Genomic DNA, 20,444 nt, shown 5'->3' on the forward strand with positions numbered 1-20,444 from the left:
ATCAGCAAATTTTAAACAATAAGCGTCACAACGTCTTTGTACTGTGAGAGCACAGTACCACAAAGCAGTGTCCTTATCGTCTATCCCACAGGTAAACACTGTGAATACCACGCACAAAAATTCTGTTCAGCCTGCCTGATACCCGTTTCAGAAAGCTGGGTGGCAGCCAGTATTGTCACCATTAGAAGTTTCACGGATATCCTCAGGATCCTAAATGATCAAAAGTTTTTGTAATGTCTGGTACATCTCGCTTTACCACAAACAAAATGTTATGTGGAATTTTGGGGGTTTTTTGTGGATTTTTACCAATTTTTGGCTTTTTTTATGTGATGTTTTCCCATAAGCTTCTATGTAGGAAAAAAAAGTATGGAGAAATAGCACCAAAAATAAAAAAGAGAGAAAAAGGTTGTAAAACTGCATACAAAACATGGTGTTTTACCAGCTAAGCCCTCCATACACATTAGATCAATATCTTCCTAATGTTCCCATATTTAATGTGCGTCAGCCAGGGGCGCGTCATTCCACGCATCCATCAGCACACCTGTGACATAATCACCGGGTGCCACTGCCAATGGGTCGACATTACAGCCAGAAGTCTGCTGAAGACCTCCAAGCTTGTCATGACAATTCTCCTATGAAAGCCAGCGTTTAGCAAGCGTTCATTGGAGACCATGATTTTCACTATACATAGCGGTGCTGATACACTGATATGTATAGTACAAGCTATCGGATGATTGCAGCATCAAGTCCCCAGAGGAGACTAACAAATGCAGTAAAACATTTTTTTTTGTAGAAATATGGTAAAAATGCAAAAGTTCAAGTCACCCCCCTTTTGCCTTATTAAAAATAATGCAATTAAAAAATAATAAAGAAATAGACATATTTGGTATCGCTGTATTCAGAAATGTATGATCTATCAAAATATAAAAATAAATTATAATTAATTTGATCGGTGTACGGTATAACGAAAGAAAATTGAAACACCAGAATTACGTTTTTTTGGCTTCTGCAACATTGCAATAAAAAGTGATTAAAACTTCGTATCTACCTCCAAATTGTAGCAGTACTAAAATCAGCTCAAGGTGCAAAAAATAAGCCCTCACTCAGCCCCAGATCCCGATAAATGAAAACTTTCCCGGTTTCGGAAAATGTTGAGAAAAGTAAACATTTTGTCTTACATTATTGTTAACCCCTTACTGACATCAGGAGTACATTTATGCCGATGTCGGACTTCCTCTCTTCGATGTGGGCTCCGGCGGTAAGTCCACGTCTTTCCGGGGACAAGTCAGCTGTTTTGAACAGCTGACATGAGCCCACAATACCCGCGGGTGGAATCATATCCACCCACGGATATTAACCAGTTAAATGCCGCTTTCATACCTTGACAGCGGCATTTATATCGCGCTTCCGGCCATCCGGCTGGAAATACGCACATCGGTGAACCCGTCATGTGATCGCGGGTCAGTGTGTTGGTATGACAACCTGAGGTCTCCTGGAGACAACTGTCAGTGCCGGCTTGCTGTGAGCGCACCCAGTGGCCGGCGCTCATAGCAAGTGAGAAATTCTGCTATGTAGAGGCGAACTGATCTCTCGCCTCTATGTAGCAGAGCCGATCGAGTTGTGGAAGCTTCTAGTTTCCTATGGAGACTATTGAAGCATGCCAAAAGTTAAAGAAAAATGTTTTAGAAATATAGAAAAAATAAAAGTTCGAATCACCCCCCTTTTGCACCAATCAAAATAAAACATTAAAAAAAAATCAAACCTACCACATATTTGGAATCGCCGCGTTCAGAATCGCCGGATCTATCAATAAAAAAAAGGATTAACCTGATCGCTAAACGACATAGGGAGAAAAAAAGTAAAAACGCCCAAATTACGCTTTTTGGTCACTGCAACATTGCATTAAAATGCAATAACAGGCGATCAAAAGAATGTATCTGCACCAAAATGGTATAATTAAAAATGTCAGCTCGGCACGCAAAAAATAACCCCTCACCCAGCTTGAGATCACCAAAAATGGAGACGCTACGGGTATCGGAAAATGGAGCAATTTTTTTTTCCTAACAGAGTTTGGAATTTTTTTTCACCACTTAGATAAAAAATAATCAAAACACAGAAGGACACCTGTGGCGCTCACACTCTAGGGAAACCTGCAGCAGATATATAAGCGGAACCACCCACCCGCAAAAACATAGACTAATCTGAAAAAGATAGATAAAAAATAACCTAGACATGTTTGGTGTCTATGAACTTGTAATGACATGGAGAATCATAATGACAGGTCAGATTTAGCATTTAGTGAACATAGCAAAAAAGCCAAACAAAGAACAAGTGTGGGATTGCACTTTTTTGCAATTTCACAGCACTTGTAATTTTTTTCCCGTTTTCTAGTACACAACATGGTAAAACCAATGGTGTCGTTCAAAAGTACAACTTGCCCCGCAAAAAACAAGCCCTCACATGGCCATACTGACGGAAAAATAAAAAAAGTTATGGCTCTGGGAAGGAGGGGAGTGAAAAACGAAAACGCAAAACCAAACAAAGCTCCTGGGGTTAAGGGGTTAAATATTTCCTAATTTTTTTCACTGCTTAAAAAAAGAAAACTGTTCATTTTTCTTATCCGCGAAATTGTAATGACATGGAGAATCATATTGCCAAGGTCAGTTTTACCATATAATCAACATGGTAAATAAAAATCCCAAAACACAACTGTGGAATTGCACATTTTTGTAATTTCAACTCTCTTGGAATATTTTTACCCACTTTCCAGTGCTTCACATAGTGTCAATCAAAAGTACAACACGCCCCACAAAAAAACAAGCCCTCATACAGTTAGGTAAACAGAAAAATAAAAAAAATGTGGCTATTGGAAGAAGGGAAGGGAAAAAAAAACGGAAAATGAAGGGGTTAATGTTTTACAGCGTTTTTTGGGGCATCTTTTTTTCCCAGACGTTTTAAACAATTAAATCGCTAATGATTTTTCAATTTCTATACAGTCAAATCTGCAGCTCTTCAATTGCTATGTGACAGCAAGTTGCAACAAGAAACATAAATAATTTGGTCTAAAGCCTATTGTCACATGACAAGTATGGTGCTAACCTCAGACGCAGAATAATCATTCATTTATAGAAATATTTTCAGTACAGGCACAAATGGAAAAATATCTAAGCAAGTCATTATTTAGATGCTTGTGTGCCAGCAATTTCCTCCATGCTACATTCTTATATCTGAGACTAGAAGCCTTCTGCATTTGGAGAAGTTTAAGCCATACAGGAGGAGTGTACTATTGGGCTTGTTGAGGCCAGAAAAGTGGCTCAGTATTTAGGAGAGCTGGGTTCAAATCCCACCTGGTGAATGTTACTTCTCATGAGGCAGGTCCGTGGTCAAATCCCAAGAGACTTCGTCACAAACAGAAGTGCAAGACAAAAGACTAAACAATTCTCAGTCTGAGGTCAGAATTCCAGGGAGGTAGTGGATGGAAACAAAGGGGCTAGACAAACGGATGGTCAAAGGCAAGGTCCAAGGTAGGGCAGCAAAAGATCAAAATAATAAAGCATTACAGAAAGGCACAAACATCAGCAAGCTAAAGCTATGATTGGCAATTTTCTAACCACTATCAGCCAGCTAAATAGCCAGGCAATCACCCTGAAAGAGCGACATCTGGAGGAATCACAGCAGGTGTGGCCATATTGAACTGCTGGGCAATCCTATAACAATACTGACAGCCCAGCACACCCCTGCATACTATAGTATGGCTGAGCTGTCACACACAGAACTGACTGCCTAGCAAACCCCTACATACTATAGAGCGGCAAGCCCCCACTATCCACAGGGTAGCTGAACTGTCACCCGCTGCGTTCCTAGGACACAGTGAGTGGCGGGATTGTAACGCCACCGGCCCATTTTCCTTTTTTGCGATTTTTAAAATGTAAAAGGTAAAAATATATATATTTTGTGCCTAACAAAGGAAATGTGTCATCTTTACCTTTTAGACCTTTTAGAGATCATTTAATCTTCAACGTGCTTAACTGTTCACAATAACAGTAATTTTGACCAGGGGTGCACAAACTTTTACATTCCACTGTGCTTGATTGGGAATTTAGATTTTGCGCACCAATGGGGACAATGACAATGTCTGTGCCGCGCGGCAGACTATGTTAGCGCTATATAAGCAAGCCCAATAAATAAATATTTTGCCCAAGCCAAGAACTCCTGGAAATATTTGGTGTTGTACCAGGAGAGAAATAATGTCTCTCTTTACAATCCTAGAACCTAACAAATGGCTCTGTAACCCATTCCTGATATATTTTGACCGTTAATATAAAAATGTAGTCATAGTTTGCTTGCGATTATAACTGCTCAGCGTGGTGCAACTGGGTAGGAAATCTGATAAATGTTTAATCGCGTGAGATCCAAAGTCTCCTGTGTGAATGAAGCTTTACTGAGCAATTACATTTACGGCTCTATAGGAGTTATAGACATTTAATGAAGAAGTGATTAAACATATTCCTTTGTGCCTGTACAGGAATAATGCCTCCTATTATACCACAATATAGTAATATTGACCCCCTTTGTGACCCCATATAATACAGTTGCTCACTTTTGTGCTTCCTAATAAATAATAATGATCCCATACAATGGTAAAAGCAATCCTAAAGTTTTCTGTAGCGTATGAGACACGGGACGGCAGAGGTTTTGACTCCAGGTTTTGGGATTACAAACACTGATGAAAATGCCATGAAAAGTACTTCCATACCAGGGAGCCATGAAGTGCAGGGGGCCTATTTAGGAGCACCATCTCTACCTATGTTTTTGGCCCTTGAGGTCAAGTGGGATTCACTGGAGACTTCAAAAATCCAAAACTTTGGAAGTGAAAATTTTACGGTTAGAAATGAATCAAGTTGCGAAGATTTATCCCTTAGTGAGTAAGCTCCTGTGTGCACCGTTCTAGTCTTTGGGAAATATAAAAATGACTATGAATTATGTATTGAACTGACTTGCATAATCAATAAAAGGCTTAATACAAAAACACATTTACTGGAGGTCACAAAGGTGCATCGTGTTTAGTTCTTTGTCCTTCACTGTGATGTGCGCAATGAAATGGGGATCATTTGTCCCCAAAGGGCTATTCACATGGTCTCACACCACACATTAAATATGCTGAAGGCAGCATTTTTAGTTATTGCGTTCGGCATGGTAAGCGGTGTGGTGAACTGAACAACTGAAATCTTTTCACATTCATTGACTCTGTCCTTTTCTATAGCGCGCAGTCAATACTTGTATGGGATGAATAGCCTTAACTTGCTGCAATCTACAATTTTATGGCTTGGATAAATAGTCTAGACAAGTGTTAAACATTTATATATTCTGAAGTCCTGCACAGGAACTATTTCTACCTAAATCACCAAACAAGTTCTATATTCATCTCTTTGGTACAAATGATCACATGTACAGTATATGTGCCGGAAATGATCCTACAGTGTCCCAATTAAGTATATGTCTGCATGTATGGTATCGGAGTCCTGGCCAGCTTGTGCAGAATGTACAGTTGTGCTTAGCTTATTGTCATACTGAACAGCACAAGAAGAAAAAGAAAATTACAAAATAAAACAATGCGAGGATATAAAAGGAAAAGGAAAGGAAATCTGGCAGTAAGATGAATCCCGCCAAACTGCAAACTGCACATAGATATGCAGATCTTTATCAACTTGATATATTTTATCTGTTGCTGCTCTTGAGAAATAAGCGTTTTCATAGGAGGTGTTAAGTGCTCTGAGTGTGACAGAGCACTTTTCAGGCCTTTCCATCCTGAAGTTGTTTCCCTGCCCAGCACCTTCCTCTTCAGCTTAATTGATTGCCCACTGTTTGTGTTACATTAGGTAAGAATATCAGACATTGAGCTATCAGTCACGCTAAAGAGGCTAGTACTAAGCGGGGAAACAACGTGAGGAGGCAGAAGCTAGTTAAGTGTTCTGTCTACCCAGTGCACTTAAAGGGAGTTTGCTACAATGGAAACGCTATCTAAAGCACTTCTGTGGAGGTATGCAGGAGACTTGGCCTCTATAGTAATTATAGCTTTAGTATAGCTTTTAGTAGTTTAATTGGCAAATATGTATTTTGTATGCAAATAAGGAGTGCTGAGTGCACCCTTGGTGTGGCCAAGGGCTCAGTGCACTGTTACGCCCTTCAGTTTACAGACTTTTCTGTCCTGTATACACAGCTGGTTTGGGGGAAAATTTGCATCTTTATTATGGGGAGGTATAACTTTGGAATGCAGGCGCTAAACTGTTACAGAATCAGTGCCAATTGGAGGATGCGCTCACTTTAAATAAAAAATATCCAGTGAAAAGTTTTCTTTAACCGACAACTACCATTCCTTTTAGTTGATCCAAGCATAAGCAAACGCAATATCCCTGTGACCATCTATGTGGCTAATGCAGCAAATCTGCAGAGAAGCCAACTGGAATTCGGTATTTCACATTTGTGTGTGACCTAGTTTAATCTGCAGGTGTTAGTAACGACATACATATTTAATGAAAAGTTACAGTTGAGCTTTTCATATATGATGCATGAAGGTAAAATGCACTGTGTAGGTGCCAGTCTTGTGAGCGGTGCCCTTTGATGTGGTATTTCTGTGCCTGCCTGGCATTTTGTCTCTGAGGTTTCCTGATTAGCTAAATGTGAGTAGCAGCAATGTTGTGACACCAGGCCTGTGTTCTGCCTGATAATAATAGGCATTAACGAATTAAATGTCAGTGCCCCAGTAATGCAGAATTGTATAGTCCCATAATTCTATTTTTTGTAGCTGGCAGAGTACGAAGTGAAGCAAGAAACTGTAAGCAGAACGTCTTATTGCCACGTGGCACATTTCAGGCGCTCATACTAGTATTTGTCACTTCAACTCACATGAACCTTCATTACACAGCACGCTATGGTCATTCACGCAAAAAATATAGGTAAGGCCGTAGTTGACAAAAATTGTAAAGCAAACTTTGACGCTGCGCCGGGGTATCTAAATGATACTTTAGCACTTTAGTATCTGAAATAAAGCTGCAACAGTTGAACCCCCTGGAAGGTTTGGTCGCAGTCCTGGAGCATTTGTGGCCTCCCCTCTGTGACTGATACTACCAGGTATGACCGGTGCTAACCGAAGGCCAAAGACCTGTAGAAAAGTTGGTCTGCTTTGGCGACTTTTGTCAGTTTTAGGCCGGGGTCACACTTGCTTGTTCAATATGAGAAACTCAGGCGAGTCTCTCGCATCAATACCCGGCACTGCCGCCGGCACTCGGGACCAGAGTGTGCCGCTGCATGTATTTCTATACAGCTGAATGCTCCGTTCCCGAGTGCCGGTGGCAGTGCCGGGAGTTGATGTGCGAGTTTCTCGCATTGAACTTGCAAGTGTGACCCCAGACTTAGTAGAATAACAGTACTAATAGGAGCCGAGACCAAGTCAGATGTGGGATACTAGACTGGGCACCTTTTCAGTGATTTGTGTACTGTGAAAAGTACTTTAATATTGTGTAGCAAACTGCAACAATGCTTCTCATGTGATATAAGAGCAAGTAATTGATATTATTTTTTTGTTTCAAACTGTAGATTTTATAGTCTTAATAGCATCACTGGCAGTGATCGCAGCTGGGACACAAGGTAACATCTTTGCAACTTCAGCCCTGCGCAGTATGAGATTTCTGCAGATCTTGCGTATGGTGCGCATGGACCGAAGGGGAGGTACCTGGAAATTGTTGGGCTCAGTGGTCTATGCCCACAGTAAGGTAATGGCCTTGTACAGATTAACTGAAGTAGCAATTTGCTAATATAGATTATATTAGATAACCACATATAGAAGAAATGAAAGGCTCTGGGTATCTGAGTTTTGCTTTCTAGTACAGGTTGACAGGTTAAGCTAATTGACTTGCCCACACTAAGGGTCATATTCACATAATGCTATCTGTGTGTGTGTTTTTTTTTTTTCTAAAAACACTGTAAAATCGCTGCATTTTTACAGCAAGTATTTTTAAAATGCATTGGTAACATTGCGTGAACACGGACTTAGGGTACCGTATATTGACAAGAAGTGCTTTATAGATACCGTATATTTTTCTGGCTGAAGACTCCTCATCCAAAAAGCACTTCTAAAATATATGTGACTTTTGGTGCAATTTTGTAAAAGGGTATAGCTTTTTACACTGTTTTGATGATTTTTTTCTTTTTTTTTGACGAGCCTTTAACTCCTTCCTAGAACGCGAATGAAGTCCTGGGCTTGGGTAAAGAAGGTCCAGGAGAGGAGCTCCCTCCGCACATAGTTTATAGCCATCATCTCTGACTAACAGCCCTGACTGTTAGCCATTCGGATGCCGCTGATAATCTATGACAGTTGTATTCAAATGGAGGATTTACCAGTACATGCAGACTCTCATCACCCCCCCCCCCCACACACACACACACACACACTACAAGCTTGTTGGGTATTGATATATTGCCATGGCACCCAGGGGCCTGTTGAAGACCTCCATGGCTGCCATCTTGGTTCTCCTGTGAAGCTCAACCAAATACTAAGCTCCATAGGAGACCATGATTTTTCCTAATTACTGCAGTACTGCGGTATTGCAGCATATGATATAAACCGTGAAATTATCGCATTTTCAAGTCATCTATGGGGACAATAAAATTCAATAATAAAAAAAGTTTAAAAAATATAGAAAAAGTAAACCACATGCCTTTTCACCCATTAAAAATAAAGGAAAAAAACATATTTTGCATCGCCACATCTATAAAATGGTAAACAATATACTGTAGAGAGACAGTTTACGCTGTTACGGTTCAGTTTACCCCAAATAACAAAAACCACAGTGGGCATGAGATACCTGGAAATGGCATCCACTTTGCTAGAACTGTAAAACGCTGTGTTTTTGACACAGTGTTAACCCCTTAGTGACAGAGCCAATTTGGTACTTAATGACCAGGCCAATTTTTGCAATTCTGACCACTGTCACTTTATGAGGTTATAACTCTGGAATGCTTCAACGGATCCCGCTGATTCTGAGATTGTTTTTTCGTGACATATTGTACTTCATGTTAGTGGTAACATTTCTTCGATATTACTTGCGATTATTTATGAAAAAAACGGAAATATGGCGAAAATTTTTAAAATTTTGCAATTTTCAAACTTTGTATTTTTATGCCCTTAAATCAGAGAGATATGTCATGAAAAATAGTTAATAAATAACATTTCCCACATGTCTACTTTACATCAGCACAATTTTGGAAACAAAATTTTTTTTTGTTAGGGAGTTATAAGGGTTAAAAGTTGACCAGCAATTTCTCATTTTTACAACACCTTTTTTTTTTAGGGACCACATCACATTTGAAGTCATTTTGAGGGGTCTATATGATAGAAAATCACCAAGTGTGACACCATTCTAAAAACTACACCCCTCAAGGTTCTCAAAACCACATTCAAGAAGTTTATTAACCCTTTACGTGCTTCACAGGAACTGAAACAATGTGGAAGGAAAAAATGAACATTTAACTTTTTTTTGCAAACATTTTAATTCAGAACTATTTTTTTTATTTTCACAAGTGTAAAAACAGAAATGTAACCATAAATTTTGTAATGCAATTTCTCCTGAATACGCCAATACCCCATATGTGGGGGTAAACCACTGTTAGGGCGCACCGCAGAACTTAGAAGTGAAGGAGCGCCGTTTGACTTTTTCAATGCAGAATTGGCTGGAATTGAGATCGGACACCATGTCACATTTAGAGAGCCCCTGATGTACCTAAACAGTGGAAACTCCCCACAAGTGACAGCATTTTGGAAACTAGACCCCTTAAGGAACTTATCTAGATGTGTGGTGAGCACTTTGAACCCCCAAGTGCTTCACAGAAGTTTATAACGTAGAGCCGTGAAAATAAAAAATCGCTTTTGTTTACACAAAAATGATCTTTTCGCCCACAAATTCTTATTTTCACAAGGCTAACAGGAGAAATTAGACCACAAAAGTTGTTGAGCAATTTCTCCTGAGTACGCTGATACCCAATATGTGGGGGTAAACAACTGTTAGGGCGCACTGCAGAGCTTGGAAGAGAAGGAGTGCCGTTTTACTTTTTCAATGTAGAATTGGCTGGAATTGAGATTGGACGCCATGTCGCGTTTGGAGAGCCCCTGATGTGCCTAAACAGTAGAAATCCCCCACAAGTGACCCCATTTTGGAAACTAGACCCCCCATGGAACTTATCTAGATGTGTGGTGAGAACCTTGAATGCCCAAGTGCTTCACAGAAGTTTATAATGCAGAGCCGTGAAAATAAAAAATATTTTTTTTTTTCCACAAAAAAGATTTTTTAGCAACCAAATTTTTATTTTCACAAGGGTAACAAGAGAAATTGGACCCCAAAAGTTGTTGTCCAATTTGTCCTGAGTATGCTGGTACCCCATATGTGGGGGTAAACCACTGTTTGGGCGCACGGCAGAGCTCGGAAGGAAGGAGCGCCGTTTTGGAATGCAGACTTTGATAGAATGGTCTGCGGGTATTATGTTGCGTTTGCAGAGCCCCTGATGTACCTAACCAGTAGAAACCCTCCACAAGTGACCCCATTTTGGAAACTAGACCCCCCAAGGAACTTATCTAGATGTGTGGTGAGAACTTTGAATGCCCAAGTGCTTCACAGAAGTTTAGAATGCAGAGTCGTGAAAATAAAAAATATTTTTTTTTCCACAAAAAAGATATTGTAGCCCCCAAGTTTTTATTTTCACAAGGGTAACAGGAGAAATTGGACTGCAATAGTTGTTGTCCAATTTATCCCGAGTATGCTGATGCGCCATATGTGGGGGTAAACCACTGTTTGGGCGCACGGCAGAGCTCGGAAGGGAAGGAGCGCCTTTTTGGAATGCAGACTTTGATAGAATGGTCTGTGGGCATTATGTTGCGATTGCAGAGCCCCTGATGTACCTAAACTGTAGTAACCCCCCACAAGTGACCCCATTTTGGAAACTAGACCCCCCAAGGAACTTATCTAGATGTGTGGTGAGAACTTTGAATGCCCAAGTGCTTCACAGAAGTTTAGAATGCAGAGTCGTGAAAATAACAAATATTATTTTTTTCACAAAAAAGATTTTGTAGCCCCCAAGTTTTTATTTTCACAAGGGTAACAAGAGAAATTGGACCCCAGAAGTTGTTGTCCAATTTATCCCGAGTATGCTGATGCCCCATATGTGGGGGTAACCCACTGTTTGGGTGCACGGCAGAGCTCAGAAGGGAGGGAGCACCATTTGACTTTTTGAGCGCAAAATTGGCTGTCGTGTTTGGAGACCCCCTGATGTACCTAAACAGTGGAAACCCCCCAATTCTAGCTCCAACCCTAACCCCAACACACCCCTAACCCTAATCCCAACCTCATCCATAATCCTAATCACTAACCCTAACCATAATCACAACCCTTACCCCAAAACAACCCTAATGTCAACCCTAACCATAACCCTAATCAAAACCCTAAATCCAACACACCCCTAATCCTAATCTCAACCCTAACCTCAAACCTAACCCTAATCCCAATACACCCCTAATCACAACCCTAACCTTAACCCTAATCCCAAACCTAACCCTAATCCCAAGCGTAACCCTAATGCCAACCCTAACCCTAATACGAACCCTAATCCAAACCCTAACCCTAATCCCAGCTCTAACCCTAACTTTAGCCCCAACCCTAGCCCTAACTTTAGCCCCAACCCTAACCCTAGCTCTAGGGCTACTTTCACACTTGCGTCGTTTGGCATTCCGTCGCAATCCGTCGTTTTGGACAAGAAACGGATCCTGCAAATGTGCCCGCAGGATGCGTTTTTTGCCCATAGACTTGTATTGCCGACGGATCGTGACGGATGGCCACACGTCGCGTCCGTCGTGCACTGGATCAGTTGTGTTTTGGCGCAATGAAACGTTTTTTTGTACGTCGCATCCGCCATTTCTGACCGCGCATGCGTGGCCGTAACTCCGCCCCCTCCTCCCCAGGACATAGATTGGGCAGCGGATGTGTTGAAAAACTACAGCTGCTGCCCACGTTGTGCACAATTTTCACAACATGCGTCGGTATGTCGGGCCGACGCATTGCGACGGCCCCGTACCGACGTAAGTGTGAAAGAAGCCTAACCCTAAGTTTAGCCCCAACCCTAACCCTAAATTTAGCCCCAACCCTAACCCTAAATTTAGCCCCAACCCTAGCCCTAACCCTAGCCCTACCCCTAACCTAACCCTACCCCTAACCCTAACCTAACCCTACCCCTAACCCTACCCCTAACCTAACCCTACCCCTAACCCTACCCCTAACCCTAACCCTACCCCTAACCCTAATTTTAGCCCCAACTGCTGTTCTCCTGCCGGCCGGCAGATGGAGACAGATGGCGGGCGCACTGGGCATGCGTCCGCCATGTTCTGCTGCCGGCGGCCAGGAGGAGCAGCAAGAGGATCCAGGGACCTAGGTGAGTATGCTAGGGTCCCCGAATCCCCCTATTTCTCTGTCCTCTGATGTGCGATCACATCAGAGGACAGAGAATTACACTTTACTTTTTTCTTTTTTTTTTTTTGCGGTCGCCGGTAAACAGTTAATTACCGGCGATCGCAAAACAGGGGTCGGTAATACCGACCCCGATCATGCTCTTTGGGGTCTCGGCTACCCCCGGCAGCCGAGACCCCAAAGATTCTCCCGGTGCCGGCCGGCGGGCGCACTGCGCATGCGCCCGCCATTTTGAAGATGGCGGCGCCCACCGGGAAACACGAGGAGCATCGGGGGAGCTAGGTGAGTATTGGGGGGCCACCTGGGACCCCTTTTCTCTGTCCTCCGATGTGCGATCACATCGGAGGACAGAGAAATTAAAAAGAGATCGCTTTTTTTTTTTTTTTTTGCGATCGCCGGTAAACGGTTAATTACCGGCGATCGCAAATGCGGGGTGGGTTAAAAACCCCCCGAATCATGTTCTCTGGGGTCTCGGCTACCCTCGGCAGCCGAGACCCCGGAGAAAATCGGCCTCTGGGGGGCGCTATGAACTTTTTCCACAGCGCCGTTAATTAACGGCGCTGTGGTTTAAGTACCCTTAGCGGCCGCCGTTAAAAGGCGTATCGGCGGTCGCTAAGGGGTTAATGCACAGCATCAAAAGTGCACCAAAGACTCATCATGCGCACACAGTACCAAATGATGTTGTTTTTTTTGTCTGCTTATTGAATTAATTATTTTATGAGTTTCTGAATAATGTGAAACAATTTTCTTATATGTGTCCCTTGTACTGCAGGAGCTCATCACTGCATGGTACATTGGTTTTCTGGTGCTAATTTTTGCATCCTTCCTGGTATACCTGGCAGAAAAAGAGGCAAATACTGAATTTTCAACCTATGCTGATTCACTTTGGTGGGGGACGGTAAGTGTTCTACAGCTATTGTTTTCACAGCGTAAAAGCATATTGATTGATTATGTCTCATCTCAATGTAAGCTATTCCATAAGGCTTAATTCACACTTAAAATATGGATGGAGCATTTGGTGTAGTTTTTTTTACCCAATCACAAGAAAGTATACATACAATGGCTTGCAAATTTATTTTTGTGTTTTGCTCCCTCACAACCTGAAATTTCACTGTTTTTTTGTGGGTTTGCATCAGTTCTTGTAAAGTACATGTCTACAACTATGAACATTTGGTTTTCTTTTCATTGTGAAGCAAACAACAAGCAGGACAAAATAACTGAAAACTTCAGTGTGCATCACTATTCACCCCCTAAGTCAGTACTTTGTAGAGCCTCCTTTTGCAGCAATTACAGCTGCAAGTCACTTTGAATAAGTCTCTATGAGCTTTCCACATCTGGCCACTGGGATTTTTGCCCATTCCTCATAGCAAAACTGCTCCAGCTCCTACAAGGTAGATGGTTTCCTCTGGTGAACAGCAATCTTCAAGTCTGACCACAGATTCTCAATTGGATTAACGTCCGTGCTTTGACTAGGCCACTCCAGAACATTTACACATTTCCCTTTAAAACACTCGAGTATTGCTTTAGCAGTATGCTTTGGGTCATTGTCTGGTTGGAAGGTGAACTTTTATCCCAGTCTCAAATCGCTGACATACTGAAACAGGTTCTATTCTGTGTGATATCAGGCAAAGGAGATGTCAGTCAAGTGGCAGTGAACGTGGAATAGAGCTGGAGTGACAAATGCTTCAGATCTACAGCCTCATTTGCATATCAATTCAAATTGATTTCTCAGTAACAAATGAACGGATTGGCCATGTCAAGTTGTTGCTGGACTTGTCCTTGAAAGAGCTACATGCACATATAAATAGTTTGGGGGTGGTTTGGGGATCCTTTTTAATAGGTTCCCATTTAAAGAAGTAAAACAAGACATGAATATGCACCTTAATTATAAAGGATATGCCCATAATTTTTCTCACGATTCCCCTTTTAGCTTGTTGATGTGATCTAATTTGTTATAAATAAATAAATACTAAGGACTCAATTCCTTATTGCATTTGTGTATGTTTTTTGTAAAGTTGTTAGTGGTTTGTACCTTTTTTTTGGTTTGTGCCATATTCATCTTTCCACTTGCGCCTTTTTTTAAGTCAATTTTATATTTGTTTTCTAGTTTGCCGCTGTGGACAAAGTTTAGGGTTTCCAAATGTTTTCACCTAATTCACCATTTCCAACTTTTCAAAACATCGCTAAATCTGTCCGAAAATGTACTTCAGTCTCTCCCTGGAGTAAATTTATCTTTGCCAGATATTTTAGCACATTTGTTGCTCAAATTTTCAAAACTTGCAACTTTTTTGCGCTAAACAGTTTGCAAAAAAGGTTAAAGATCTTCATTGAGTTTGTGCAAAATTTATGAACCTCATGCTCCATTTTGAACAATTTGACGCAATGTTAACAAATACCACATAACAAAAAAAGTAATGTGACTGAAAAAAAAACCTGCAATTCGTGAATCGAGCCTTACGTTTTGAAAGCGTATGCAAGATGTTAGAGCCATAAAACTGTTCGGCTGCCTACTGTTGATCAGTCTTGTTCTGCCTTATGTGATGGATTTGTAGCACTTAGCACATGCATACATGAGGCCTTTTTATCTAAAATTGACACATAACAAGCTAACAGACCTATTCTCAAAACCTGTAGGCAGAGCTACTTCTTTCAGAAATGTACCTCACTATAAACCCCTGTACCCCAACATATAAGATTGTTCAAAATCAAAGTCTTGTGGCATGAATCACTAAGAAATCACTATGTTCTTGCAAAAAACATGAATAAACCAAAACCTTCCTCTATCACTAATTATAGCAAATTTTCCCATCAGTGATACATAACTTTTTTTAAAAACTTTTAGATAGATATAATTGGTCTGATTTTCATGTACAATTGGAATTTACTAAAATAAAACTTGAATGAACTTGCAGACAAATCTGGCCAGACCATAGTTAGAAAATAAAAAAATGCTAAGTGCAGAATACTAGGTCATGGCCGTCTGGGAATTAGCTTAAACATTCAGAGCTGCTAAAACATGGCCCTAAATTGTCATTTGAAGATGTACTTGCAAGGCTAAGTGGAACAGACCTGTCTGTGCCAGATGAAACCCAGGTGCCGAGCTGCTGATAGGACTTGTTCCCAAATTGCAGTCACAAGAAATTACCTGCAAAACACATCTGGTATAGAAGAATTCAGGTCTTGCATTAGGCATTTTTGGAGTGTTAAGTTTGATTTCCCCAATGTGTTGTTGATAGTATGTCCTGCCAGTGCCACCATGCATCATAGCACCATCTAGTATATTAAATCCCAGCTATTTAGTAAATAGGACTGCGCTGCAGTAATAGAGCGGTGTCAGAGATATTCTGATTGGTCATCTTTTGCAGGGGCCCCAGCATTTGGACCTTCACCAGTAAGATACAGTTATATGAAAAAGTTTGGGCACCCCTATTAATCTTAAGCTTAATGTTTTTTAAATTGTTTTTTTTTTTGCAACAGCTATTTCAGTTTCATATTGTATATCTAATAACTGTTGGACACAGTAATGTTTCTGCCTTGAAATGAGGTTTATTGTACTAACAGAAAATGTGCAATCTACATTCAAACAAAATTTGACAGGTGTATAAGTATGGGCACCCTTATCATTTTCTTGTTTTAAATACTCCTACCTACTTTTTACTGACTTACTAAAGCACTTTTTTGGTTTTCTAACCTCATTGAGCTTTGAAATTCATAGCCAGGGGTTTGCTATCATGAGAAAAGCTACTTAAAGTGACCACTTGCAAGTTGTTCTCCTGTTTGAATCTCCTCTGAAGAGTGGCATCATGGCTCCTCAAAACAACTGTCTAATGATCTGAAAACAAAGATTATTCAACATAGTTGTTCAGGGGAAGGATACAAAAAGCTGTCTCAGAGATTTAACCTGTCAATTTCCACTGTGAGGAACATAGTAAGGAAATGGAAGAACACAGGTACAGTTCTTGTTAAGGCCAGAAGTGGCAGGCCAAGAAAAACATCAGAAAGGCAGAGAAGAAGAATGGTGAGATCAGTCAAGGACAATCCTCAGACCACCTCCAGAGAGCTGCAGCATCAACTTGCTGCAGATGGTGTCACAGTGCATCTGTCAGCTATACAACGCACTTTGCACAAGGAGAAGCTGTATGGGAGAGTGATGTGAAAGAAGCCGTTTCTGCAAGCACGCCACAAACAGAGTCGGCTGAGGTATGCAAAAGCACATATGGTGAAGCCAATTTCTTTTCGGAAGAAGGTCCTGTGGACTGATGAAACCAAGATTGAGTTGTTTGGTCATACAAAAAGGCGTTATGCATGGCAGCCAAAAAACACAGCATCCCAAGAAAAACACTTGCTACCCACAGTAAAATTTGGTGGAGGTTCCATCATGCTTTGGGGCTGTGTGGCCAATGCCAGCACCGGGAATCTTGTTAAAGTTGAGGGATGCATGGATTCCTCTCAGTATCAGCAGATTCTTGACAATAATGTTCATGAATCAGTGACAAAGTTGAAGTTACGCAGGGGATGGATCTTTCAGCAAGGCAATGATCCAAAACACCGCTCCAAATCTACTCAGGCATTCACGCAGAGGAACAATTACACTGTTCTGGAATGGCCATCCCAGTCCCCAGACCTGAATATCATTGAACATCTGTGGGATCATTTGAAGAGGGCTGTCCATGCTCGGCGACCATCCAACTTAACTGAACTGGAATTGTTTTGTAAAGAGGAATGGTCAAAAATACCTTCATCCAGGATCCAGGAACTCATTAAAAGCTACAGGAAGCGACTAGAGGCTGTTATTTTTGCAAAAGGAGGATCTACTAAATATTAATGTCACTTTTCTGGTGGGGTGCCCATACTTATGCACCTGTCAAATTTTGTTTGAATGCAGATTGCACATTTTCTGTTAGTACAATAAACCTCATTTCAAGGCAGAAACATTACTGTGTCCAACATGTATTAGATATATGAAACTGAAATAGCTGTTGCAAAAAAAACAATTTTTATAAAACATTAAACTTAAGATTAATAGGGGTGCCCAAACTTTTTCATATAACTGTATCTTAGAGACCACAACATTGCATATCCATTTATGTCTTATTTGCAGGAATGTCTGAATGCATTGCATGTTGTATATCCCCTGAGACAATCTGATTTTGGGTCATCTCAAGGACAAGAGCTCCCACAATCCATTATGGTGCAATGTCAAATCAAAAGGTGCACGTTGACATCTACAAAAACACAGGGTATCAACATAAGAATAAGATAAGGAATACAGTGGATTTACAAGGATGCTCAACTTTTCTTTCTGGATTAAATCTATTAATAAACTACAGGTCCTTCTCAAAAAATTAGCATATAGTGTTAAATTTCATTATTTACCATAATGTAATGATTACAATTAAACTTTCATATATTATAGATTCATTATCCACCAACTGAAATTTGTCAGGTCTTTTATTGTTTTAATACTGATGATTTTGGCATACAACTCCTGATAACCCAAAAAACCTGTCTCAATAAATTAGCATATCAAGAAAAGGTTCTCTAAACGACCTATTACCCTAATCTTCTGAATCAACTAATTAACTCTAAACACATGCAAAAGATACCTGAGGCTTTTATAAACTCCCTGCCTGGTTCATTACTCAAAACCCCTGTCATGGGTAAGACTAGCGACCTGACAGCTGTCAAGAAGGCCATCATTGACACCCTCAAGCAAGAGGGTAAGACCCAGAAAGAAATTTCTCAACAAATAGGCTGTTCCCAGAGTGCTGTATCAAGGCACCTCAATGGTAAGTCTGTTGGAAGGAAACAATGTGGCAGAAAACGCTGTACAACGAGAAGAGGAGATCGGACCCTGAGGAAGATTGTGGAGAAGGACCGATTCCAGACCTTGGGGAACCTGAGGAAGCAGTGGACTGAGTCTGGTGTGGAAACATCCAGAGCCACCGTGCACAGGCGTGTGCAGGAAATGGGCTACAGGTGCCGCATTCCCCAGGTAAAGCCACTTTTGAGCTACAGAGAAGCAGCACTGGACTGTTGCTAAGTGGTCCCAAGTACTTTTTTCTGATGAAAGCAAATTTTGCATGTCATTCGGAAATCAAGGTGCCAGAGTCTGGAGGAAGACTGGGGAGAAGGAAATGCCAAAATGCCTGAAGTCCAGTGTCAAGTACCCACAGTCAGTGATGGTGTGGGGTGCCATGTCAGCTGCTGGTGTTGGTCCACTGTGTTTCATCAAGGGCAGGGTCAATGCAGCTAGCTATCAGGAGATTTTGGAGCACTTCATGCTTCCATCGGCTGAAATGCTTTATGGAGATGAAGATTTCATTTTTCAGCACTACCTGGCACCTGCTCAGAGTGCCAAAACCACTGGTAAATGGTTTACTGACCATGGTATTACTGTGCTCAATTGGCCTGCCAACTCTCCTGACCTGAACCCCATAGAGAATCTGTGGGATATTGTGAAGAGAAAGTTGAGAGACGCAAGACCCAACACTCTGGATGAGCTTAAGGCCGCTATTGAAGCATCCTGGGCCTCCATAACATCTCAGCAGTGTCACAGGCTGATTGCCTCCATGCCACGCCGCATTGAAGCAGTCATTTCTGCCAAAGGATTCCTGACCAAGTATTGAGTGCATAACTGAACATTATTATTTGATGGTTTTTTTTGTTTGTTATTAAAAAACACTTTTATTTGATTGGATGGGTGAAATATGCTAATTTATTGAGACAGGTTTTTTGGGTTATCAGGAGTTGTATGCCAAAATCATCAGTATTAAAACAATAAAAGACCTGACAAATTTCAGTTGGTGGATAATGAATCTATAATATATGAAAGTTTAATTGTAATCATTACATTATGGTAAATAATGAAATTTAACACTATATGCTAATTTTTTGAGAAGGACCTGTATAAAGTGGTGGAGATACGTTTTAATAACTGCTTCAGTAATTAAAATAGAGAAGTTTTTTAAATCTTTTTCATATGTGCAATACAAAGTTAGTGATCATTTTACTTGCATTTATATTTTGTCATTTAAATATATATATAGAGCTTTGAAAATAAATGAATACATATGTTGTGATCTAGTATCCATATGTCTTAGTTATATTCATATTTCCATATTTTGGCAGATTACACTTACTACCATTGGTTATGGGGATAAGACACCTCGTACGTGGCTTGGGAGAGTCCTGGCTGCAGGGTTTGCGCTTCTAGGCACATCCTTTTTTGCACTTCCTGCGGTGAGTTTGTTAAATTAATCTAAATAACCAACATCAGCTTTTAAAACGAGTGGTAAAAAATTGGTATTTTATTCTTTAACAGGGCATCTTGGGTTCCGGTTTTGCTCTAAAAGTTCAAGAACAACATAGACAGAAGCATTTTGAGAAGCGTCGGACTCCAGCAGCCAACATTATACAGGTATTGGATTTGGTGGGGCATCAAAGCTGGAGTTTTAAATTATTTAATTGTTATGAAGTATCGAACAGTATGATTGTATTTTGGTACAAAGTGTGGGTTACAATCAGCGTCGGACTGGGGAGTCTGGGGCACACAGGAGGAATTGACTCTAGGGGCCCACCCTATGCAAATACATGTTAGCCATTATTCCCGTTATAGTGGAGCATCGAATGTAAAAACAGAAGACTCCTGCACATTTACTTTGTGCCACCATATCTGGGATGTACAATTATGGTAGTTAGTATTAAAGGGCTACTTTGGTTAAAACACACCGATCTATGGGCTAAACACGATAGGTGATAACTTATTGATTGTTTGCCTCCAACCATTGGTAATTGCATCAGAAGAATTTGGAAGTTTCATCCCTGACCGGACATTTTTATCCTCATCTTAAAAGGGAGCGGCAGGTGGGAGGTCTGACCACAGCTCCATTCATTCTCTTTGGGGCTTCCAGAAAAAAAACAAGCATAACACTG

The 20,444-nt window shown here is 40.9% G+C and overlaps 1 protein-coding gene across 3 annotated transcripts in view; it reads left to right on the plus strand.

The window, feature by feature from the left end:
- Positions 1-20,444, plus strand: part of KCNQ4 (potassium voltage-gated channel subfamily Q member 4) — a 358,115-nt gene that overhangs the window by 287,762 nt on the left and 49,909 nt on the right. For all 3 annotated transcript variants that reach the window (XM_069756988.1, XM_069756989.1, XM_069756986.1), the window contains exons 4-7: positions 7,597-7,772; positions 13,282-13,407; positions 19,641-19,751; positions 19,834-19,929. In XM_069756988.1, coding sequence (XP_069613089.1) covers positions 7,597-7,772; positions 13,282-13,407; positions 19,641-19,751; positions 19,834-19,929 — 509 coding nt within the window. The remainder of the gene's footprint in view (positions 1-7,596; positions 7,773-13,281; positions 13,408-19,640; positions 19,752-19,833; positions 19,930-20,444) is intronic.

This window comes from Ranitomeya imitator, chromosome 3 (genome assembly GCF_032444005.1).
Source record: "Ranitomeya imitator isolate aRanImi1 chromosome 3, aRanImi1.pri, whole genome shotgun sequence".
In the NCBI taxonomy this organism is placed as follows: Eukaryota; Metazoa; Chordata; class Amphibia; order Anura; family Dendrobatidae; genus Ranitomeya; species Ranitomeya imitator.